Source organism: Rhinatrema bivittatum, chromosome 5 (assembly GCF_901001135.1).
Source record: "Rhinatrema bivittatum chromosome 5, aRhiBiv1.1, whole genome shotgun sequence".
NCBI lineage: Eukaryota > Metazoa > Chordata > Amphibia > Gymnophiona > Rhinatrematidae > Rhinatrema > Rhinatrema bivittatum.
The window spans coordinates 334457646-334483408 of NC_042619.1; the positions used below are offsets into that span (position 1 = coordinate 334457646).

The 25763-nt window shown below is 46.7% G+C and overlaps 1 protein-coding gene across 1 annotated transcript in view; it reads left to right on the forward strand.

Moving 5' to 3' along the window:
- The first annotated feature begins 3285 nt into the window (after window positions 1–3285).
- The window catches only part of KCNIP3 (potassium voltage-gated channel interacting protein 3), a 465763-nt gene continuing 443285 nt past the window's right edge, over window positions 3286–25763 (forward strand). Inside the window, exons 1-3 of the mRNA XM_029603301.1 lie at window positions 3286–3388; window positions 8352–8476; window positions 10788–10857. Of these exons, the coding sequence (XP_029459161.1) occupies window positions 3286–3388; window positions 8352–8476; window positions 10788–10857 (298 nt within the window). The remainder of the gene's footprint in view (window positions 3389–8351; window positions 8477–10787; window positions 10858–25763) is intronic.

A 25763-nucleotide genomic window follows, 5' to 3' on the forward strand; every position in this document is an offset into this window, starting at 1 on the left:
CCCAAAGTCTACCCAGTTGGTTAGCGGTTGACTGGGCGGCAGGTGAGGAGACTGACACTGGAAGTGGCAAGGGTGGCTTAAGCTGTTTACCGTATACAATCTGGAAGGGAGATCTTCCGGTTGCGGCGTGCACTTGATTGTTGTAGGCGAATTCCGCCCAAGGTAGCAGATCTACCCAATTGTCTTGCTTGTGGTTGATAAAAGCTCTCAAAAACAACTTCAATGAACGGTTCATGTGTTCTGTTTGACCATTGCTCTGTGGATGGAACGCAGTGGAGAAACTTAACTGTATTTTAAATTTTTTGCATAACGCTCTCCAGTACCTGGCAGTGAACTGAGACCCCCGGTCGGAGACTATATCGAGGGGCAAACCATGAATGCGAAATATATGGTGAACGAACAACAAAGCCAGTTCTGTAGCGGAGGGAAGTTTAGGTAATGGCACAAAGTGGGCCATTTTAGAAAATCAGTCCACTGTGACCCAAACGACAGACTTGCCTTGAGAAGGTGGAAGTTCTACTATAAAGTCGGTCGCAATGTGTGTCCAAGGTTCCGTAGGGATTGGTAATGGCTGTAACAACTCCCTTTGAGGACCACTTAAGGGTTTCTGAAGAGCGCAGGTAGGACAGGAACTAACGTAAAGAGAAACATCCTTCCGCAGACCAGGCCACCAATAGAAGCGGCCTATAAGGTCCAGAGTCCTTTGTACTCCCGCGTGCCCTCCGGTTAAGGAGTCATGCCCCCAGGTTAAGACCTTCTTACGAAGTCTCTTAGGCACAAGAATCTTAGTAGTGGGGTCCAGCGGAGTGAGATTTAGTTGTATACTTGCGGGGTTCAAGATATGCTGCAAACCCTCCTCCTCCTCGGGTTGAGTGGTACGAGATAGAGCGTCTGCCCGAACATTTTTTTCCGCGGGGCGATACTTAAGAATGAAATTGAAGCGACTGAAGAACAGTGACCACCTTGCTTGACGAGGGTTCAACCGTTGGGCTTGAGCCAAGTACTGTAAATTTTTATGATCAGTATATACAGTCACTGGATGATTGGCCCCTTCAAGCCACTGTCTCCATTCTTCGAAGGCGAGTTTGATAGCAAGGAGTTCTTTGTCTCCGATGCCATAATTGCACTCGGCTGGTGAGAATTTCTTTGAAAAATAAGAGCAAGGCATTAACTTGCCTGAAGCATCATGCTGACTGAGGACGGCCCCGACCGCCAAACTGGAAGCGTCAACCTCAACAATGAAGGGACGCTGCGGATCTGGATGGCGCAAGCAGGAATCTTGCAAAAAGGTTTTTTTTAATTCTTCAAAGGCGAGACAAGCCGACGTAGACCAATCATGAGTGTCGGCGCCCTTGCGGGTGAGTGCAGTGAGAGGAGCCACCTTTTGGGAGTAGTATGGTATAAAGTGTCTGTAAAAGTTGGCAAAACCAAGAAATCGTTGGAGAGCCTTTAACCCCACAGGACGGGGCCAATTAGAGATCGCTGCGACCTTTTCTGGGTCCATTTGGAAGCCAGAAGAAGAAATGATGTGTCCCAGGAAAGGAAGTGTTTCGCACTCGAACTTACACTTCTCTAGTTTGGCATATAGATGATTGTCTCTTAATGCGTGCAACACGCGTTTGACGTGATGGCGATGAGAGATGAGATCTGGAGAGTAGATCAAAACATCGTCAAGATATACGATGACAAATGAGTGGAGCATCTCCCGCAGTACCTCATTCATTAGATTTTGGAAGACAGCTGGTGCGTTGCATAATCCGAAGGGCATTACTAGGTATTCGTAATGGCCGTCCCGGGTGTTGAAAGCTGTTTTCCATTCGTCCCCGGGACGGATACGGACTAGATTATAAGACCCACGCAGGTCAAGTTTCGTGAAAACTTTAGCTCCTTGAAGTCTGTCCAAAAGTTCAGGTATTAGAGGAAGTGGATACCGATCTTTCTTGGTGATAGTATTCAATCCTCGATAATCAATACATGGCCTGAGGGTGCCATCCTTTTTGGCCACGAAAAAGAAGCCTGCCCCAGCTGGTGAGTGAGAAGGCCGAATAAAGCCCTTAGCCAGATTCTCCGTGACATAGTCCGACATTGCCCGAGTCTCAGGTATAGACAAGGGGTAGACCCTGCCTCGCGGAGGAGTGGTGTCTGGAAGCAAGTCGATGGCGCAATCGAATGGACGATGAGCAGGGAGAAGTTCTGCTTTTTGTTTTGAGAATACATCCGCAAAGCTCTGGTAAGGGGCTGGAAGCTCCAAGACAGCCTGACAGAGTGGAACAGTCGACTTCAGAGGCAAGTGCAAACAGTTCTGAAAGCAATAGGAACTCCACTGGGCGATTTGAAGAGAATCCCAGTGAATAATCGGAGCATGCTGTTGCAGCCACGGAAGACCTAAGACTATAGGATGTACTGATTTCTCCAACAGCATAAAAGAGAGTCTCTCGGTATGAAGCGTCCCAGTCCGAAGAGTGATAGGTCCTGTGATCTCCGAGATGTCTCCCGATAACGGAGTTCCTTGGATAGAGGTGACTCGAAGCGGAGGATTCCGAGGTAGTGTGGGAAGCCCCAGTTGACATACTAGTTCTTTCAAAATAAAGTTCCCTCCAGCTCCGGAATCGATAAACGCTAGAGTCTGGAAGGAACCTCCTGGGTAATCCAGGGTAACAGGTACTGTACATTGAGGAGCAGGATTAAGGCAACCTAGAGAGATCTCCTCCTTCTTCCCTAGGTTCAAGCGTTTTCCGGCCTCGCGGGGCACTGAGCCAGTAAGTGACCCTTGGCGCCACAGTACAGACACAATCCTAGAGTGCGCTGTCGCCTCCTCTCATCCTCGGTTAACGGTGTTCGCCCAATTTGCATGGGCTCCTCAGAGGAGTTGTGAGTAGGAGTGGATTGTGACTTATGAGATGAGGAGAGAGGTTTTGAAAAGGTGGGCGCCAAGGATACCGGTCGCCGAAGCATTTGGCCCTCTTTGGCTCGCTGCTGTAGGCGTCGATCGATTCTCCCTGCCAAGTCTATCACCTCGTTCAAGGTAGTGGGAATTTCCCGAGTCATCAGTTCATCTTTTATACGACTTGCAAGACCTTCCAAGAATATGCCTCGCAAGCAGTCATCTTGCCACCCTAACTCCATGGCCAGGGTGCGAAATTCAATAGCGTAGTCCGCTAACGAGCGGGAACCTTGCTTTAATTGTAGAATTTCAGTAGTGGTGGTAGACTGGCGAGCTGGTTCATCAAAAGTTTGTTTGAAATGATCCACGAACCTTTGCAAATCTTGTAGTAAGGCATCTTGATGTTCCCAGAGTGGCGAAGCCCATATCATGGCTTTCCCGTCAAGCAGGGACAAAATGTAGGCTACTTTGACAGCATCCGAAGGAAATTGTCCCGGCAGCAAGGTAAAGCGAATGAAGCACTGATTCAAGAAGGCCCTACAAGTCTTGGCGTCCCCAGAATAACGCGTAGGAGCCGGAAGCTGGGTCTGCACGGACGGCTGAGGTACAGGTGCCGGGGCCGGAGGCTGTACCACTACATCGAGTGGCTGAGCATCCACGCGACTCGCCAGGCGATCTACAGTGGCCGCCAACACCAATGCATTGCTGCTGTTGCTGGATTCTTTGGGCCATTCCCGGAATGGCCTGCAGGCCGGGAGTGTCCGCCGGGTCCATGGCCTTGCAAACTGTTGTGAGAAAGTCTGTTTAGTGAACCCTTGGCCCGGCTGTCTGGACAGAGGAGTCCAGACGATGGAAAAGGAGCCGGGAGGCGGAGCGGATCTGGCGTGAAGAAGGAAGTGTTCGCCCTGGAAACCCGAGACCCCCCCAGGAGGAGCCCGTAGGGATCCGGGTCGCTGGGACTTAGGAGATCTGGTGATCGGGGCTGGCTGAAGACGAGAAGAGTCGAGCAGGAGTCCGAGGGTCGAGGCTGGCTGAAGACGAGAAGAGTCGAGCAGGAGTCCGAGGGTCGAGGCTGGCTGAAGACGAGAAGAGTCGAGCAGGAGTCCAAGGGTCGAGGCTGGCTGAAGACGAGAATCTGGAAAGGCAGGAGCGGAACCACAGGAGCACGGACTGGAGCAAGCAGGAACGGAGCACGGCAGGAACCACAGGAACAAGGACTGGAACAAGCAGGAACAGAGCATGGCAGGAACAACAGGAACAAGGACTGGAACAAGCAGGAACAGAGCAGATTGGAACCACAGGAACAAGGACTGGAACAAGCAGGAACAGAGCAGGCTGGATCCAGGGAAGCAACTAAGTACTCACAGGAGCGACCTCGTTGCAAGGCAAGGTAAGAGAGACTGAAGCTGGCTTATATAGCCAGCCAGCTTCCGACGTCAGAAAAGGGGCGGTTCAGCACTTCCGGGTGCTGGACCTACAAGAGCCGTCCCCTCGCGCGCCTGTGTACCCGGGCAGGGGGAGGAGCTAGAATCGGCCTCGACGGCGTCTCCACGAGGGAGATGCCGCGGCCATGCGGCTGACCAGGCCTGAAACTCCGGTGGAGCGCGGCGAACCCGGGGCCCTTGGCACGGAGGTAAGTGCCTGGTCGCTAGCCTGGTGACCGGGATAGCAACAATGAAGAGGATAATTTTCAGTGGCCAATGTAGGGCTAAAGATTGTGTGTATTAAGTACATGCAGACTTTAGAATGAATTTTCAAAGTGGACTTATGTTTATAATTCTGCTTTAAATATTCCCAGGAGTGTGCGGAGCCATTGCCAACACTGGTATAAGGCAGCTTAGGTCTCACTGCAAAGTGTAATGGCGTATTGGTTAAAATGAGGAACTTTCCAGAGGTAGCGAGTTTTGGGAGGAGTGAGCACAAGGACTTCCTTCCCCAAAAAAGAGATGGGTTGGGAGGACATTATAAAAGGCGCTTTCCAAGCACTTGGGAGACGTTTTGGATTTACAGAGGAGCAGTGGAGCTGGGGCTGAGACTCCCACTAGTCAGGGGTCTGGAATGGAAAGAGAAGTAGGCTGAGATATGCAGCCTGGTGAAGTAATTAGACAGGTTCTGAGGATTTCTGTGGATTTGAAGCCTGAGTGGGTTAAGGAAACTAAGGAAGGGCTCCTGGGAAGAAAAGCATTCCTCTTAGATTTGGGGATTTTCCCTGTCTGATCTTGGGAAGCACACAGATTGGGGATAATTCTTGAAGTAAAGAGAATCTGAGTAAGCTCTGTGATGGAACTGGAGATTTGGAAGTGAAAAGCTGTTTTCATTTCGTTTGGACTTGTGTTCCTGAAGTTGGTTTTTTGTTTTTTTTTGGGGGGGGGGGGGGGGGGGGGTTTAACTACTGTTATTCTTCCCTATCTGGACTTTGATTCTTTTCGACTTTACAATAAATTTTATTTCTTTTTTGGAACAAGATTTCTGGTGTGGGCCTGTAATTTATCCCTGAGTAAGTGCAAGTGTCCTCTTGAGCTTCCCAGATTTTATTCTGATCCCCTATTGGTTGAACTCTGTGTTTTGATCTGTTCTGTGTCTGCAAAACGGTCACCCACCTGCAGCTGCTGAAGGTGACCCCGAGGGTGACACTGGTATCTGGCAGGTCCAGTGTGTGTAAACAGGTTGCTCACTAGGGTACATGACAATTGTGCTGGATAGGCACCTGGATGCTTGGATTTCTTACAGCTTGCCTTTGTACGTGAATGGTGACAGTACTTGAACTATGTTTATTCTTTGATGTCAGTAGTACTAGCACTATGGATATCACATGTTGTTGGGATATTTGCACCTTGGTAAATAAATATCTGCTGTTCTACTTGTTATCTGTTCCTGAGTATGTATAAATGTGTGCGTGTAGATTTACTCAAATATTTTTGAAAATCAAATGCATGTATGTAAATGGTTTTCTCACACCAACTCTACACCTCGTCATCCTTCCCCACCCGCACCCCCAAATTTTATGTGCGCAACTCCATGGGCAATTTTCAAAAGCCCACCAGTCCCCATGTCTGCTGGTCCCGCAGTGGAGCGTACACTCGTACCTTGGAATATATGCACATATGTAACCTGGAATTTATAAGCGGACACACATAACTTGGAATTTACTCATGTACATTCTGAATTATGCTTTTAACTTGGTGAGTACATGCGTAAGTTCTGAGCTATGTGTGTAGGCTCCTCAGTGTATGGTGGAGAGCGCACATGGTCACTGAGTTCATTGACCAATCTGCAGAAAGGTTTTTTTTTCTGTTCTTTATTACAACATTCCAGATAGTATTGCTGAAATTGATTACCTGATTAAACGTGTTAAGAACTAACTTACAATATGTTCAGCACTAAACACGTTTCCCAGCGCTATTGAAAAATATCCTACAGTACCTGACTGTAATCCGCTTTGAAGTGGCTGAACGGTGGAATATAAATTAGTTAGAGAAATAAATAAGATTCAGTGATTAAGTGAATATCTAAATGCGAGTACCTATCAGCTGTACTGACCTTTAGGTATGCACCCCATGAGAGGAGAAAAGAGCTTCTCCTCCTCCTGCTGCTGGGGTACGGACAGGCTTTAGGTTGAGGAGGGTAATACCACAGGTTGCAAAGAAGAGGAAGGGGAGATATGGATCCTAAGGCCTGCAACTTATTTTTGCACTTGGGGTGTGGGCGGAAGGGGGATTGGGGCTTCCATAGCCTTCAACTTGTTTTGTACCTGTGACTTTCAGTGGCAGACAAGTGCCAGTGAATATATTCAGCTAGATTTAAAGTTATCCGGGTAAAGGTACCCAGGTAACTTTTGACCTGCTTACCACACGACCAGACTCACCCAACTAATCTTAGTCAGGAAGTGCTGAATGTCACGTCACCCACCTAAGTTTAAGCTCCAGCACTGAAATGCTCCTGCACTACCTCTTTTCTATCCAGTTAAGTTTTAGCCAGTTAATGACTTACCTGGCTAAAATTCATCCAATGATATTTAAAACCCGTTTGTCCAGCTAAGTCCAGAACTTAGCCGGATAAACCCTTCTGAGTACGGACCTGATTTTGCTCTCACACTATTGGCCTGGCCTCGCTGCCACTGACTCCCAAGGAGGTGGAGGGGAGGCTGAGGAAGATTTGGTCTTTTAAACCTGACAATACTTGGCATTGTTTCACCAAGGGCATGTCCAGCATACTGAGGACACATCCTCACTCCCTTTCTTAACAGGGCTTCTGCAGTCTGTGTAATGCACCATCTCCCACCTCCCAATAGTTTATTTATTCATTTTGTTTATTTATAAATTTATAGCCCACCTATCTACAATACTAGGCGGGTTAGAAGTAAGATACGTGATTAATGAGAGTTAAAAACATTTAAGTAAAAACAAAATCATAACCGATAGATACATAAACCAGCGGATACGAAACTAAAACCAAACAAACTACAAGCCAATAAATACAGATGCTAAGAATGAAATAACTAAAACACATATAGCAAGACATAAAAGCAACAATGACTGTATACTTGCTTGAGAAAGTACTCGCAAGTGATTATAAATAATGAACCAGGACAAAGATGCCCAAGTATCTCATAAAGTGTCAATGCTGATGCTCAACTGCTGCAACCGAGCCCGACAGCCCTTCCCTGACCATAATATCCATTAAACAGGAATCTGCTTAAAAAGCTAGTTGAGACAAGTAAGCTTACAGCAAATGTGACCAAGGACAACTCATTTGTCACTGGTTGCATAAGCATGGATTCAGAACATAAAATGTCCTCTCTCTAGATTCCTTGAGGTAAACTAGCTGCACCAAAGAGACTGCCAACAAGTTCTGAGATGAGGATCTCAGCATGCGGGCAGGGCAATACACTTTTAGGAGGGAGTTAAAATGAGGAGCTAAACCGTGAATGGCTTTGTACACTTACACAGTAGTTTTGCATTTTACTCGCCACGTTACTGGAAGCCAGTGAAGATGAGCGATCACAGGGGTAATAAGATCTCGAATGCTAGATCCAGAAACAAGATGCGCAGCAGATATAAAATATTACAGTAATCAGTGACCAAATTACCAGTCTAAGTGACAACCCTCAACAGAGCTCCTAGTCTATGTAACACCCCCTTCCCCAGCACACCTCTCACTGACCTACTTTTTCTCCTTTTTTATAGTCTGCTCCCTTTTCTCCAGTCTCTCCTAATCTATGTGCTGCCCTTTCCTTGGTCTCTGTCTTCCCTCATGCCCTCCTTACCTGTAGTCTCTCAGTCTAAATTGCCCTCATTCGCCTTTCTGTGACCTCCTTTCTTCTGTTGCACAGTCTGCATCATGTGATCTCCTTTCCCCCAGTCGCTGACAGTCTGTGCACCCCTCTTTCCTCTGATGTTTCATAGCTTGCTCCTTGTGCACCCGTGGTCTGTGCTTCTTCTTCACAGTCTGTGCTTTCTCTTCACAGACAGCAGTGATCTTGACTTTGAACTCTCCACGGTTCGACATCAGCCAGAGGGGCTGGAACAGCTCCAGTCTTTAACCAAGTTCACCAAGAAGGAGCTGCAGTCACTGTACAGAGGCTTCAAAACAGTGAGTACAGCAGGTGCTAACCTTCCTCCTCACCGTCCCCCTCTCATCCTCTCTAGTCTAACACTGTGATTTGGTAGGGATGGTGGTGGGAGTTAGGGGGTACTGATGGCCACAATTGATGGCATTAATGTTGGAAGTTGGGGGTCACTGAACCTGGGAATTGGGGGGATGATATTGGGAGCTGAGCACACAGTGGAAAGTGAAGTCCTTGATGTTGTTGGGGGTGGCTGGCACTGGAGCTGACGTTTCAGGCAGTGGAAACTGATGTTTGGTGCTTATACTGGGAGTTAGTCATTTTGATGAGAGTTTGGTGATTAATCATGGGAGCTGGCAATGCTGATGGAAATGACTTATGGCAGAGATTGTGAAGGTGTGACAAGGCCAAATTGACCTGCCCAGGTTTCTCAGAATTGTCTCTCCCTTAAAACACTGACACCTTTTCTAGTACATACTTTTATCGTCCCCTTTAAGAGTACTTTCAATTTACAATCAAATACACTGCTACTTTCGTACCAGCAACATTAGTCTGTAGAAGCTGTTATCTACTTTCTGGGGCCTGGCTTTGCAGCATGCTAAAACCTTCTAAAGAAGAACCTAAATGTTTATACTCCAGGAACTAGTTTTCTCTTCCTTATACAGCTCTGCATCTTACTGACTGTGGAAACCTATTCTGGTCTGCCCACAAACTCTCCAACCAGCTTCAATAAAGCATTTTAGCAGAGCCAATGATGGGTTACTGATGGGACATAGAATTGCCGATGGTAGTGGGGCTCTGAAATTGGAAGTTAGGGGGCCCTGATAGTTGGAGCTGACGTTACTGACAGTGGGAGGTGGGCCGATACAGTATAGTGCGCTTCGGTGGAGCGCACTGTTAACCCGCGTTTGGACGCGCATTTTTGATGCACTAGCTTTACCCCTTATTCCCACCCCCCCCCCCCCCCCCCGGAAACTAATAGTGCCCGCAACATGCAAATGCATGTTGATGGCTCTATTAGTTATTCCCGCGCATTCAGTAAGTAAAATGTGCAGCCAAGCTGCACATTTTACTTTCAGAAATTAGCGCCTACCCAAAGGTAGGTGTTAATTTCTGCCGGCACCGGGAAAGTGTACGACTTATCATTTATTTATTTATTTAAAGTTTTTTTATACCGATTTTCCTGCATAAAATGCATATCAAACCGGTTTACAATGAAACAGAATGAAGAATCATGATGATATTAAGTCAGAGGTCCCAAAAGTAAAAAATAATTTTAAATAAAAAAAATTTTAAAATCAGCCCGCGGCTCGCAGGTTGAAAACCGGACACTCAATTTTGCCAGCGTCTGGTTTCCGAACCCGTGGCTGTCAGCAGGTTTGAGAACCGACCCCTGCAAAATTGAGTGTCAGCTGTCAAACTTGCTGACAGCCGCCGCTCCTGTCAAAAAAGAGGCGCTAGGGACGTGCTAGTGTCCCTAGCGCCTCTTTTTCCGCCGGCCCTCATTTGAATACTAAATTGCGCACACAGGAGAATGGGCGCTCGCCCGCTCTCCCGCGACTTTTACTATATTGGCCCATAAGGGAATTTGGTTGCTTATACTGGGAGTTGAGCATCTAAAGCTAGGAGCCGGAGGATCGACTCTGGGAGTTCAGAGATACCAAGTGACTCAGATCAAGAAGGGAGATCCTAGGCCAGTCCTGGATTTCTGTTGCATTTTGGTATCTGCAGTGCTGATTTAAAATGGTAAAACCAAGAACTACAAATACCAAAAGGCATTGGGAATGTAAGTTAAAAAACTAGGACTAGCCAAAAGTCTCCCTCTTTTAACTGGATCACCTGGCAGCTTTGGAAGTTGAGTTTGTAAATGGTGAGAGATGAGGGATCTGATACTGAGCAGTGAGGTCAGTGATAGTAGGAGTTGGAGAGGCTGATGATGCTTGGAGTTGAGATCGCTGAAAGTGGTAGTTAGCATTGCTAACTGGCTGTTTTTTCAGGACAGGCTGATCCAGTCCTAGTTTTACACCATTACATGAATGAACTTTTAATTCTGAATTTCCTATTGGTATCCCTAAGAAAAGCAGAACTATGAGTCCATGCAGAAAATTGGGTAAACCTGTCCTGAAAAAAATGGAGCTAGTTGGCAGCTCTAGTTGTGGTCACTGGCACTGAGTGTTGGGAGGGCAGGGAGTCACTGATGATGGGAGTAGGGATCTGCTAGACTGGCTATAGGAGTTGTGTGAATTGATGCTGAAAGCTGTGACCACGGTAGCTGAACCTAGAAACTGCCGATACGGACATTGATTGTGGGAGTTGTTGTGTAATGTCTCCTTACAGGAGTGCCCCAGCGGTCTCGTGGATGAAGAAACATTCAAGCTCATCTACTCTCAGTTTTTCCCTCAGGGAGGTGAGTGACTATGATATTTCTTAGGGATGTGCATTCATTCAACCAAATTTGAAAAATTAAACAAATAAGGGCCAATATGTTTCTATCACAGGGCCCCAAAGTAAACTGAGGGGCCTCAAGAATTAAACAAATCATATTTGTTTCATTCGGTTAAAAAAAATCTCCCTAGCATAGGGGATAGGCCAAGGCCCAAAGCAAGGGCCATGGCCTACACCTGAGCGCAATACTGGTACCTTGGCCTTGGCAGAGGCCCAGGCAAAGGCTGTGGTTGTTTCAAGCCACAGCCTTCACCCGAGTGTAACACTGTGGTCTCAGCTCACACAGGTCTGACGCTGGGACCTTGGCCAAGACCCAAGCAAAGGCCCAGGAACTACCCCAAAATATTTTACTGGGGTTAGAAAATTTCCTGACTCCCACTTACCTAATCTGTCAGGGATCCAATGCCATGGCCAGGCTGGGTCCCGATGCCTGAGCCTCAACCGAGACCAAGGCCCCCAGTTCTGAGGCCAGGTTCCAAAGTCTGGGCCTCAGCCAAGACCCAGGGTCGGGCTCGATGCCAGGGCTCGGTCCGGAGGCCAGGCCCAATGCTGGGGCCTGGCTTGGAGGCTGAGTCCTGACATCTGGGCCGAGGCCCGGGAGTCAATACCCTGCAGAGGCTGAGGCCCAGGCATCCAACCTAGGCTGAGGCATTGGGACCAGGCCAAGCCTCAGCCTTGTGTAGAGCCTAGGCAGAGGTCGCTGTGATCTATCACAGCCTAGGCCTAAGCAAGGCAGAGGCGTTAGCCTGGGCCTAGACCTCGCCAGCATATCCCCTCCGGACCAGATAAGTGGGGGTCGGAAGGATCCTGGCCCAACATTTTTCTGGGTGGGAGGGACAAGAGGCCCCATTTCCTTTTTTTTTTTTTTTTTGAGGATTTTTTTAAATGTTTGTTTTGTTTTTGTTATTTTAAATGAAAAACAAGTTAAACATTAAATGAAACAATTCGTGGGGAAAAAAAATGAGAAAACAAAATAAATTTTAACTTCTGCACACCCCTAATATTTCTGTCCCTATTAAAATCCTGCAACAATGAAAAAGCTTGATTTTATTATGTTAGTAAAATGTCATTGTCAGCCTCTGAAACTGTCCATTGAAGCGCTGGCTGTGGTTTTATTTCCTTTTTTGATTTCATATGTTGTTCTGTAATGACAAAGCAATGATGGAGTTTCTTTGCTATTATAATTGAGAGAAACGTTGTCTTAAAAAGAGGATTCGTTTTATTTCTAGAAAAAAAAAAAAAATATATATATATATATACACCAAGAGTGTGACAACTCCGGTCCTCAAAAGCCACAAACAGGCCTGGTTTTCATGATATCTATAGTGAATAGGCATTAGATAGATTTGCATACAATGGAAACAGTGCATGCAAATCTGTCTCATGCATATTCATTGTGGATATCTTCAAAACCTGCCCTATTTGTGGTTCTCGATGACTGGAGTTGGCCACCTCTGAAATATACCAGCACTTTGTTCTTCTATCCATGGACACGACTCAGATTTCCCAAACATTTAGGAGGTGCAAAGTTCATGGGTTTGCAGCTAAATCTCAAAGGAAACTTACCTGGATTTTATACCTGCTTTTTGTGCAAGCAAAAAAATTTCATGCAAAATATGTGAGGATTTGAAAATCAAATCTGTGGGCTCTCTTTCCCTACCATGCCCTCTCCCATCTCCCAGCAATGCCTTTTCTCTGCCAGCTAAAAGTACACGCACTGTGTAAGCCCACTGTAGTGTTAACCAGGCAAAGGGGCACAATATTCAAAGAAGCCAATTTACTTGGATAAATACAGGGTAAATAGCTTTGAAACCAGCCCTCCTAAACATTCACACATGCAATACAAACACTGACAAGATGTCCCCATAAAATCAAGATCATCATCAAGCACCAGCTTCGATAGGAAGGCTGGCAATTATAGTCTGCTGCCATTTCTCTGTATGCTCAACCTTTCTTTTGGGCCGATATAGTAAAAATCACGGGAGAGCGGGCAAATGCCCGCTCTCCCGGCGCGCGCAGAGGCCACTCTCCTGTGCGCGCGATACAGTAAATAAATTTATTTAAATTAAGCTCGGCAGTAAAAAGAGGCGCTAGGGACACTAGCACGTCCCTAGCGCCTCTTTTCGGACAGGAGCGGCGGCTGACAGCGGGTTTGACAGCCGACGCTCAATTTTGCAGGCGTTGGTTCTCGAGCCCGCTGACAGCCACGGGTTCGGAAACTGGACGCTGGCAAAATTGAGCATCCGGTTTGCGAGCCGTGGGTCTATTTCAATTTTTTTTTTTTTTTTACTTTTTTAAACTTTCGGGACCTCCGACTTAATATCACCATGATATTAAGTCGGAGGGTGCACAGTGCCCGGAGAAATTAGCGCCTACCTTTGGGTAGGCGCTAATTTCTGAAAGTAAAATGTGCGGCTTGGCTGCACATTTTACTTACTGAATCGCGCGGGAATACCTAATAGGGCCATCAACATGCGTTTGCATATTGCGGGCGCTATTAGGTTCGGGGGGGGGGGGTTGGACATGCGTTTTGGACACGCTATTACCCCTTACTGAATAAGGGGTAAACTAGCACGTCAAACGCGCGTCCAAATGCCAGCTAACAGTGCGCTCCATTGGAGCGCACTGTTAGCTGGCACAGCTGATACAGTACAGCACAGCTGATACAGTACAGTGCGCTCCATTGGAGCGCACTGTACTGTATCAGCCTGTTTGTTTTACCATGTTTCTAGACTGTGATCATTTTTTAAATACATACAGAATCAGCAGTAGATATACGCTTATTCCTTTTTGATATTTAACTGAGCATTATGGTCCCCACACATTATCAAAAAGTGGACCCTTTTCAGTAAAGACCAGGAAGGAAGACTGACACCCAACTCTGTATTTCTTAATACATTTAATACCCATTTCCATTACCCGAGATGCCTGGGCATCCTACTCTGTTGCACTTGCAACACCACAGAATGGACCTTTCAAAACTGATAACCACACTGGACTCTCAACAGGTCCTATCACAGTTACCTGAAGTGTGCTAATCACACTGGATCCACACCATCCAGGTCCTAAATACCAAGACTTCTACTCTGAAAACTCACGGACATCCAAGTATAAGCACAAAAATGATACAATTATCCAGGGCAGCGATTCTAAGCACATCCCTCTTCTGTCCTTCTTTGAGGAGCTCTGAAATGGCCAGGAGGCTCTTTGAAATATAGAGAAGGCAATAAGGCATTTCCGTGAGCATAACAGTGTTTTACCTGTGCAAATCGGCTTGTGGTTTTTTTTATAGAAGTTACTTGTGCATGTAAGTAAAAACTTGTATGTTTTCAACAACGCACATACTTTTAGACACATACTATGGCGGTGTTCCCTGGGGGAAGGCAGAGAATGGAACAATACGCATAATTTTGATTATTGCCCCCAAATATTTTTCCTCACGTATTAGTCTGTCTTCTGGGGCTTTTCTAGCAGCTCACTGTCCGCCTCCTCCCACACACATACACTCTCCCTCCCCTGTGTCTAACCATTAATTGTGTACATGTCAAGCTTATGTGCTACATGCAATTATTTCTTGCATCATCCAGAACAGGGGTCCCCAAACTTTTTATGAGCAGGGCCATGTCAAACATTTCAAATAATTGAGAGCGCTAGATGAAAATATTAATGACCTCCTCTCCCCCATCTTCCCAGTGTCTCCTTCTTTCCTTCTCCTCCTAGCATCTCCTCTCTTCCCCTCTACCCCACTGTCCTTCTTTATTCCCGCCTCCTCTCAATGTCTCTTCTCTTGCCCCTCTCCTGCTAGCATATCCTCCTTCCCCATTCCTCCTAAGGTCTCTTCTTTCCTTTCAGCATCACCCCTCTATCTTTCCCCCTTATCCTAAACCTTAGTTTTCCTTTTTCTCCCCTTCTCACAGCATCTCTATTCTTCGACTCTCCTCCAGCCTCTCCTCTCTCTCTTGTCCCTTTTGCTCCCTCTGGGTTATCTCTCTTTCTGCCTTTTTTCTCAAAATGTACCCTCTCATTCCCTCACTCTCCAGCCTGTCTCTTTCCTTCTCCTCCCAGCGTTTCTTCTCTTCCTTTTTCCCTCATCCGATATCTCCCTCTCAGCATCTCCTTTATCTTTCTCTCTTCCCTCAGTATTTTCTTCCCTTTCTCTTCCCCAACATCCCCTTCTCACAGTTTCCTCATTCTCTTCCCTTCATCCCCATCTCCTCTCTTTCGTTCCCACTTCCAATGCCCTTTTCTCTTTCTCCTCCCAACAGGCCACAGTTCTCCGGTCCCCCTATACCTGTGCTTGCCGCTTCTACTCCTCCTCCTGCCAGTGGCGCTCTGGCTCATGCCTTTCTTCTGTTTGTGCCCGTGGTGCTTTCGCACAGCTTCCTTCTTTTGTCCTGCGGTGGCTTGGTAGGACTCCCTCTTTCTTTCTCCAGTGGTGGCTCCAGCACGGCTCCTACTAGCTCCAGCACGCTCTTGAGACTGTTCTATTCCATCGCTCCCACTGCTTGCACCTCTCTTGTCTCCCTTGTTTTCCAGGTGAGTGGGAAGTGAAAGGAAAGAAAGAAGCACCACAGGCCAGAAAAAATGTAAATTGCAGCAGGCTAGATAAAATTGCTCAGTGAGATGTTATTTGGGCATCCAAATGGCAGATGAAATTTAATGTGGATAAGTGCAAGGTGATGCATATAGGGAAAAATAACCCATACTATAATTACACAATGTTGGGTTCCATATTAGGTGCTACAACCCAAGAAAGAGATCTAGGTGTCATAATGGATAACACATTGAAATCGTCAGTTCAGTGTGCTGCGGCAGTCAAAAAAGCAAACAGAATGTTGGGAATTATTAGAAAGGGAATGGTGAATAAAACGGAAAATGTCATAATGCCTCTGTATCGCTCCATGGTGAGACCGCACCTTGAATACTGTGTACAATTCTGGTCGCCGCATCTCAAAAAAGATATAATTGCGATGGAGAAGGTACAGAGAAGGGCGACCAAAATGATAAGGGGAATGGAACAACTCCCCTATGAGGAAAGACTAAAGAGGTTAGGACTTTTCAGTTTGGAGAAGAGACGACTGAGGGGGGATATGATAGAGGTGTTTAAAATCATGAGAGGTCTAGAACGGGTAGATGTGAATTGGTTATTTACTCTTTCGGATAGTAGAAAGACTAGGGGGCACTCCATGAAGTTAGCATGGGGCACATTTAAAACTAATCGGAGAAAGTTCTTTTTTACTCAACGCACAATTAAACTCTGGAATTTGTTGCCAGAGGATGAGGTTAGTGCAGTTAGTATAGCTGTGTTTAAAAAAGGATTGGATAAGTTCTTGGAGGAGAAGTCCATTACCTGCTATTAAGTTCACTTAGAGAATAGCCACTGCCATTAGCAACGGTAAAATGGAATAGACTTAGTTTTTGGGTACTTGCCAGGTTCTTATGGCCTGGATTGGCCACTGTTGGAAACAGGATGCTGGGCTTGATGGACCCTTGGTCTGACCCAGTGTGGCATTTTCTTATGTTCTTATGTTCTTAAAGAGCTGGGCACCTCGTGCCTTGCCTTCAATAAACTGCCGAAGAGGCTTGATTATTATACTGGCTGTCATTCACATTCATCCTGTGTCAGACCCAGAACTGCGTCCGCCCGGTTTCTCTCCAGCCACTCGCCCCAGAGTTCCAATATAAGCTTTTAAGTCAGCCACCTCCGTAAACCATCTGGGCCCTCCAGGGGCACTGACTCGGACCCGCGCTGGGTATATTATCACAGCTCTCTGGCCCAGATTAAACAGTTGAGCACACAGTGGGGAGAACGCCATGTGCTGCGCAGATAAGGCCCCTGAGAAATCCTGAAAGATTAGAATCCTCTTCCCCTCATACATCAGCGCTTGCCCTCGTCGAGTTGCCTGCAGGATTTCAACCTTATGAGCATAATTTAACAACTTTATTATTATCACTCGTGGTTTGTCTTGCTGAGCCCGTTTCTGCCCCAACCGGTGAGCTCTCTCTATTCTCAGGGGTCCATGCTCTGTCTCCAGAGAAAGTTCGCGGGTCAGCCACTTTTCTAATTTTTGGGGCAAATCGCGATCATCGATCTCCTCCGGAAGGCCTACCAGGCGTAAATTGGACCTCCTGGACCTGTTTTCCAAATCCTCAATACGAGCTGTGTGCCGGATGATCTCCGCTCTCAGCTCCGCAACCTTTGACCTCGTGGCCTGGGCGCCATCTTCTCCATCCGAGAGCCGCTGCTCCAGCGCCGAGAATCGCGCCTCATATCCAGCGATCGCCGCGGTCACCTCTCCTATTTGTGATGATAACTTTTTAAACTCAGGTTCCAGCGCTTCAACCACAGCAGCACGGAGATCTGCCCAGTTTGTCGGCGCCGGTAAGTCCGCCATATTGTGATTCTCCTCGGAAGCCGGATCAGCAGGCCTTGTTTTGTCTCTTGCCAAATCTTGCCATTCGGGTCGACATCTGGCTTCAGTTCAGCTCACCAAACAAAAATACACTGGGATATTGGTTAACTTCCACGAAAAAAAAGAAAAATAGGGCCGGATGGGGTTAGATCAGGAAAACCAGGGAGCCCGAGAGGGTCGGCTACATCCGCCCCCTCTCACGTGTCACGTGATCTCCAGTATCCATTCAACCTGTGGAATTTTTAAGTGCTCCACCAGACTCTTCATAATAAAGTTGCCCCCGGCTCCTGAGTCTACCAGGGCTAAGGTATGGAATTCGCTGTCCCCAGATGTCAGTGCAACTGGCAGGGTTAGTGGAAGTTCAGGTGATGTTAGGCCCAGGAAGAGACCTCCTTCAGGTCCTAGGCCCGAGAGTTTCCTGGCCGCACTGGGCAGGCGGCTACTTGGTGACCCGCCGCACCGCAGTAGAGGCAGAGGACGTCTCTGATTCGCCTTTGGCGCTCCCGTGTGGAGAGCTTCCCTCGACCCAATTGCATAGGCTCGTCGGTCAGTGTTCAGGGCCCTTCTGATTCACCTTTAGGAAAGGGTGAGCATGACAGGCGTCTAGGAGGTGTTGAGGTTTTCATGGCCATCTGGGCCTCTTGACGGCGTTCTTGATGGCGCCTATCAATACGCCCTCCTAGATCGATGAGGGCGTTCAAGGACCCGGGTAGTTCCCGGCCTGCGAGCTCGTCCTTGATTCGAGGACTGAGTCCCTGTAGAAAGATGGGTCGTAAGCAGTCTGGGCCCCAACCGAGCTCTGAAGAGAGGGTCCAGAATTCGATGGCAAACTTGGCCAGCATTCTCGAACCCTGACGCAGTTGGAGAAGCTTGGGCCCAGCGGAAACCTCCTGAGTGGGATCACCGAAACTCATTCGGAAAAGCTCCCAGAACTCTCTCAAGTTACTCAAGACGGGGTCATCCCATTCCCACACGGGGGAAGCCCATTCCAGGGCCTTCCCTTCGAGGAGAGAGAGAATGAAGGTGGTCTTGGTAGCATCGTCGGGGAAGAGGGTCGGCTGTAGACGGAAGTGCATATTGCACTAGTTAATGAAACCCCTACAGGACCAGGGTTCTCCGGAAAAGCGTGGTGGTGTAGGCAGACGAATCAATGAGCGGGCCCCAGGGGCCATAGACGGGGATGGCAAAGTGAGGTTCATGGGCCCTAATGCCTCGAAACATTGATTCAGGCTCTCCATTGCGGAGACGAGGGCATCAAGGGTTTTCTGCTGGTCCATCATTCGTTGGGCCATTCCGGGGATGGCCTGGCGGGCAGGTGCCTCTGCCAGGTTCATGGACTTGGCAATCTGTTATGACCAGGAGGGATCGTGAACCCTTGGACCGATAGGGAAGTTGGTACTACCTTAGGAGATGGCTCCTCAGGTTCCCCCGTCGGATGGTGAGGCGGAACAGAAGTTGGAACTGGCTGGATCTTCGCTGCAGGCGACTTTGATGGACCTTTGAGAGGTCAAAGAGGCATGGAGTCGGTGCAAAGGCCAACTGGATCTTCACCACTGGAAGCCCGCGGTCCCCCCAGGAGGAGCCCGTAGGGACCCGAGCCACAGGGACATAGGTGGGCCCTTGAAGGAGGATGGTCCGAGAGATGTCCGAGGTTGAATACCAGAGGATTGCCACTTGCCAATCCGAAGTCACCCACCGAGGGATCACCGTTTGCCAGTCCGAAGTCACACACCGAGGAATCACCGAGAAACATAGAAACATAGAAACATAGAAATGACGGCAGAAGAAGACCAAACGGCCCATCCAGTCTGCCCAGCAAGCTTCACATTTTTTTCTCATACTTATCTGTTTCTCTTAGCTCTTTGGTTCTATTTCCCTTCCACCCCCACCATTAATGTAGAGAGTAGTGATGGAGCTGCAACCAAGTGAAATATCAAGCTTGATTAGTTAGGGGTAATAGGGGAAGTAACCGCCGCAATAAGCAAGCTACACCCATGCTTATTTGTTTTACCCAGACTATGTTATTCAGCTCTTATTGGTTGTTTTTCTTCTCCCCTGCCGTTGAAGCAGGGAGCTATGCTGGATATGCGTGTAGTATCAGTTTTTCTTCTCCCCTGCCGTTGAAGCAGAGCTATGCTGGATATGCGTGAAGTATCAGTTTTTCTTCTCCCCTGCCGTTGAAGCAGGATATGCATTGAAAGTGAAGTATCAGGCTTATTTGGTTTGGGGTAGTAACCGCCGTAACAAGCCAGCTACTCCCCGCTTTGTGAGTGCGAATCCTTTTTTCTTCTCCCCTGCTGTTGAAGCAGAGAGCTATGCTGGATATGCGTGAAGTATCAGTTTTTCTTCTCCCCTGCCGTTGAAGCAGAGAGCTATGCTGGATATGCGTGAAGTATCAGTTTTTCTTCTCTCCTGCCGTTGAAGCAGAGAGCTATGCTGGATATGCGTGAAGTATCAGTTTTTCTTCTCCCCTGCTGTTGAAGCAGGGAGCTATGTTGGATATGTGTGAAGTATCAGTTTTTCTTCTCCCTTGCCGTTGAAGCAGAGAGCTATGCTGGATATGCGTGAAGTATCAGTTTTTCTTCTCCCCTGCCGTTGAAGCAGAGAGCTATGCTGGATATGCATTGAAAGTGAAGTATCAGGCTTATTTGGTTTGGGGTAGTAACCGCCGTAACAAGCCAGCTACTCCCCACTTTGTGAGTGCGAATCCTTTTTTCCACATTTCCTCTTGCTGTTGTAGCTTAGAGTGATGTTGGAGTCACAGTAACCATGTGTATGTTTATTGAATAAGGGTATTGTCTCCAGGCAGTAGCCGTCATTCTGGCTAGCCACCCACTCTTTATTGACGGCCTCTTGATTTTATGGATCCACAGTGTTTATCTCACGCCCCTTTGAAGTCCTTCACAGTTCTGGTCTTCACCACTTCCTTCGGAAGGGCATTCCAGGCATCCACCACCCTCTCCGTGAAGAAATACTTCCTGACATTGGTTCTGAATCTTCCTCCCTGGAGCTTCAAATCGTGACCCCTGGTTCTGCTGATTTTTTTCCTATGGAAAAGGTTTGTCGTTGTCTTTGGATCATTAAAACCTTTCAAGTATCTGAAAGTCTGTATCATATCACCTCTGCTCCTCCTTTCCTCCAGGGTGTACATATTTAGATTCTTCAATCTCTCCTCATAAGTCATTTGATGAAGACCTTCCACCTTTTTGGTCACCCTTCTCTGGACCGCTTCCATCTTGTCTCTGTCTCTTCGGAGATACGGTCTCCAGAACTGAACACAATACTCCAGGTGAGGTCTCACCAAGGACCTGTACAAGGGGATAATCACTTCCCTTTTCTTACTCGATATTCCTCTCTCTATGCAGTCCAGCATTCTTCTGGCTTTAGCTATCGCCTTGTCACATTGTTTCGCCGACTTCAGATCATTAGACACCATCACCCCAAGGTCTCTCTCCTGCTCCGTGCACATCAGCCTTTCTCCCCCCATCGAATACAGTTCATTTGGATTTCCACTCCCCATATGCATGACTTTGCACTTCTTGGCATTGAATGTCAGCTGCCATGTCTTCGACCACTCTTCCATCTTCCTTAAATCCTGTCTCATTCTCTCCACTCCTTCCGGCGTGTCCACTCTGTTGCAGATCTTAGTGTCATCCGCAAAAAGACATACCTTACCTTCTATCCCTTCCGCAATGTCGCTCACAAAGATATTGAAAAGGACCGGTCCCAACACCGATTCCTGCGGTACACCGCTTAAAACCGCTCTCTCTTCAGAGAGAGTTCCATTTACCATCACACATTGTCTTCTGTCCGTCAACCAGTTTGCAATCCAGGCCACCACCTCGGCACTCACTCCTAAGCTTCTCATTTTATTCACCAGTCTCCTGTGCGGGACAGTGTCAAAAGCTTTGCTGAAATCCAAGTAGATGACATCGAGTGCTCTTCCTCGATCCAATTCCTTGGTTACCCAGTCAAAAAAGTCAATCAGATTTGTCCGACAGGATCTTCCAATGGTGAATCCATGCTGCCTCTGGTCCAGCAATTCTCCCGACTGTAGATAGTTCACTATTTTCTCTTTCAACAGTGACTCCATTACTTTTCCCACCACCGAAGTGAGGCTAAACGGTCTGTAGTTACCAGCCTCTTCTCTGTCCCACTCTTGTGAAGCGGGACCACCACCGCTCTCCTCCAATCATTCGGCACCACTCCCGTTTCTAGGGATCTATTGAATAGGTCACACAGCGGACCTGCCAGCACATCTCTGAGCTCCCTCAGTATTCTGGGATGAACTTCATCAGGCCCCATGGCTTTGTCCACTTTCAGTTTCACCAGCTCTTCCTATACATTTTCTACTGTAAATGGAGTTACATCTACTCCATTCCCCTCCAGTTTCTTGTTAACTAGTGTCGGTCCTTCTCCAGGGTCCTCTTTAGTGAACACAGAACTGAAGTATTCATTTAATATTTCTGCCATTTCTTCGTCTCTCTCCACACATTGATCCTTTCCACCTTTCAATTTCACTATACCACTTTGAACTTTTCTCTTTTCACTGATGTATCTGAAAAATGTTTTGTTACCACTCTTTACCTCTTTGGCAATCCTCTCTTCCGCTTGACTTTTTGCCATCTTGATTAATTTCTTCATCTCCCTCAGTTCTACCAGATATTCTTCTTTGTGTTCCTCCTTTTGGGATCTTTTATATTTCTTGAACGCTGTTCTTTTAGCCTTTATTTTGTCAGCCACCTCCTTTGAGAACCAGATAGGTTTCATTTTTCTTTTGCTTTTCTTTACTTTTCTAACATATAGATTAGTTGCCTTGGTGATTGCTCCTTTTAGATTGGTCCACTGTTGATCCACATCTCTCTCGTTTTCCCAGCCTTTTAGTTCTTCCTCCAGGTACTTCCCCATTTCATCAAAGTCTGTGTTTTTGAACATCAAAACTTGGGTTTTTGTGCTTCTTTTCCGTGTCCTTTTTGTGATATTAAACCATACCGTTTGATGATCACTGGTGCTGAGGTGGGCACCCACCTGGACGTCTGAGACATTATCTCCATTAGTGAGCACTAAGTCGAGTATAGCTCCTTCTCTCGTGGGTTCCATTACCATTTGTTTGAACAAAGCTACTTGCAGGGCATCTACTATTTCTCTACTATTATTAGATTCTGCAGATGGGATTCTCCAGTCTACATCTGGCATATTAAAGTCTCCAACGATCACCACTTCTCCTTTCTTTGCTATCCTGTGGATGTCTTCAATCAGATCTCTGTCCAGCTCTTCCTTTTGGTTTGGAGGCCTGTAAACCACTCCAATAAAAATGGATGCCCCATCTTTTTTTAAGTCGGCCCATAGTGCTTCTTCTTTGCCCCATCTTCCTTGCAGCTCAGATGCTTGGATATTGTTTCTGACATATAGAGCCACTCCTCCCCCTTTCCTATCCTCTCTGTCCTTCCTTAACAAGTTATAGCCTGGTATTGCCGTATCCCAGTCATGATATTCCGTAAACCATGTTTCCGTGACAGCAACAACGTCCAAGTCTGCCTCCACCATTAGGGCTTGCAGCTCTGGGATTTTATTACCCAAACTACGAGCATTTGTGCTCATAGCTTTCCAGCTTTCTTTGCTCAGGTTACTGCTGTTCCTGGACTCCTTTTGTGACCTATTTAGTTGAGTTTTGTTATCCACTTTTCTCTTTGCATTTGTGCAAGGGAAGATATTAATGCCTCTGATGACAGAGTCATCCATCACTGTGAGCTTTTTCCTTTGGTTTCTGATTTGGAATTTCTGTATGCATTGGGTTTTTTCTCTCTTTTCTGATAACATTTCAATCTTTTTCTCAAGGACTTCTTCAGAATTTAATACAGAGAAGGCATTTTGTACTTGTTGCACTTGATACAGTGTGTGTCTACGGAACACAGGTCTTATTCTACCAGAGCCCACTGAAATACTTTTAAAGTTCCTTAATGGCCTGTGTGAGTGGTGGGATAGAGTTGTGGGTTGCACAGCTTTCAATAATGGGTGTCTGTGGGTTACAGGTCTTATCCTACCTGAGCCCACGGTAAATCTCTTTTTTCTTGAGTTTTGGTTATTCAGTGGTAAGTGGAAATTATTTCCTGAATAATGTACCGTGGCTGAGACTCTCTTTATTGAAGCTAATTCAGCTTTAAAGTCATCCAGCTCCTTTTCCAAGGTAGAGAGTTTTGAACAAAAGGGGCAAGCCTTAAGTTTCCATATGATTACCCTCAATATAAAGGCTCCACAGCAGTTGCATTGAATAGTACTCATTTAGGTAAGTTATTTGATTGGTGCACCTAAGGAATAATCAATTTACTAATTTATCTGGTTGCCTATTATGAAGTTAGGATGACTACATTAGAAATACAAACCTAGGGGTGGGTGGGCAGAGGGGTAGGGTGGGAGGGAGTTAAACAGTTTATACCTAGGTCAAGCTGGGTAGGGCAAGACACTTTCTGAAAGTTTACTTGTCCTTTAGCTAGTAAAAGATCCCACAGCACTTATATCCCAATTTGGAACAGATTATATGACAGCTATACAATTAGAGGGATACTGGGAATTTTTTTCTCTTTTTTTTTTTTGTGGCTTTTTTGAATCTTACAACAATCTAATATCAAGAAACCAAACAGATTAGTATACAACACTGGAATAGAAAGGGATTTGAAATCACAGAGCAGTTTTCTATACAGAATCAAACCAATATCAAGGAACCACAGATTATAATACTGTGGAGCAGAGGTGATATGATACAGACTTTCAGATACTTGAAAGGTTTTAATGATCCAAAGGCAACGACAAACCTTTACCATAAGAAAAAAATCAGCAGAACCAGGGGTCACGATTTGAAGCTCCAGGGAGGAAGATTCAGAACCAATGTCAGGAAGTATTTCTTCACGGAGAGGGTGGTGGATGCCTGGAATGCCCTTCCGGAGGAAGTGGTGAAGACCAGAACTGTGAAGGACTTCAAAGGGGCGTGGGATAAACACTGTGGATCCATAAAGTCAAGAGGCCGCCAATGAAGAGTAGGTGACTCGCCAGAATGATGGCTACTGCCTGGAGACAATACCCTTATTCAATAAACATACACATGGTTACTGTGACTCCAACATCACTCTAAGCTTCAACAGCAAGAGGAAATGTGGAAAAAAGGATTTGCACTCACAAAGACGGGAGTAGCTGGCTTGTTACGGCGGTTACTACCCCAAACCAAATATCCAAATTACTACCTCCACCTTCCTCTATTCCTGATGCCTTTCAACTAGCTTGATCACTCCATTCTTATACTTCACTTTCAATGCATATCCAGCATAGTTCTCTGCTTCAACAGCAGGGGAGAAGAAAAACTGTTACTTCACACATCCAGCAGAGCTCTCTGCTTAAACGGCAGGGGAGAAGAAAAAAGGGTTCGCACTCACAAAGCGGGGAGTAGCTGGCTTGTTACGGCGGTTACTACCCCAAACCAAATGTACCTGATACTTCACTCTCGACGCATATCCAGCATGGCTCTCTGCTTCAACGGCATGGGAGAAAGACTGATACATCACGAATTTCCAGCATAGCTCTCTGCTTCAACGGCAGGGGAAAAGAAAAACTGATACTTCACGCATATCCAGCATAACTTCAACGGCAGGGGAGAAGAAAAAAGGATTCACACTCACAAAGCGGGGAGTAGCTGGCTTGTTACGGCGGTTACTACCCCAAACCAAATGTGCCTGATACTTCACTTTCGATGCATATCCAGCATAGCTCTCTGCTTCAACGGCAGGGGAGAAGAAAAAAACTGATACCTCACGCATATCCAGCATAGCTCCCTGCTTCAACGGCAGGGGAGAAGATAAACAACCAATAAGGGCTGTATAACATAATCTGGGTAAAAACAAATAAGCATGGGTGTAGCTTGCTTATTGCAGCGGTTACTACCCCTACTACCTCTAACTAATCAAGCTAGATATTTCACTTGGATGCAGCTCATTCACCGCTCTCTACATTAATGGCGGGGGTGGAAGGGAATTAGAACCAAGAGCTAAGAGAAACAGATAAGTATGAGAGAAAAAATGAGGGAAGCTTGCTGGGCAGACTGGATGGGCCATTTGGTCTTCTTCTGCCGTCATTTCTATGTTTCTATGTTTCTATAATAAAAAGGGATTATGAAACACAGAGCAGTATTTCCAAAAACTAGTATCTTATCTGCACTGGAAGAAGTAGGAACCAGGAAGTAGGAACCAGGAAGTAGGAACCAGGAACCGAAGCACCAGGAGACTCATCGGAGTGACCAGACTCAAGCAAACAAGTTGCCAAGTCGGTGAGTGAGTGAGGGAAGTCTCCTTAAATACTTCCATACGTCCGGCCCCTGTGGAACAGCTGCAGCCAATTTGCAGGATGAGGCCCCTTTAAGTCCTGTGAGGGGGCGTGGCTTCACGCGTAGGAGCCGGGCAGCTAGGCT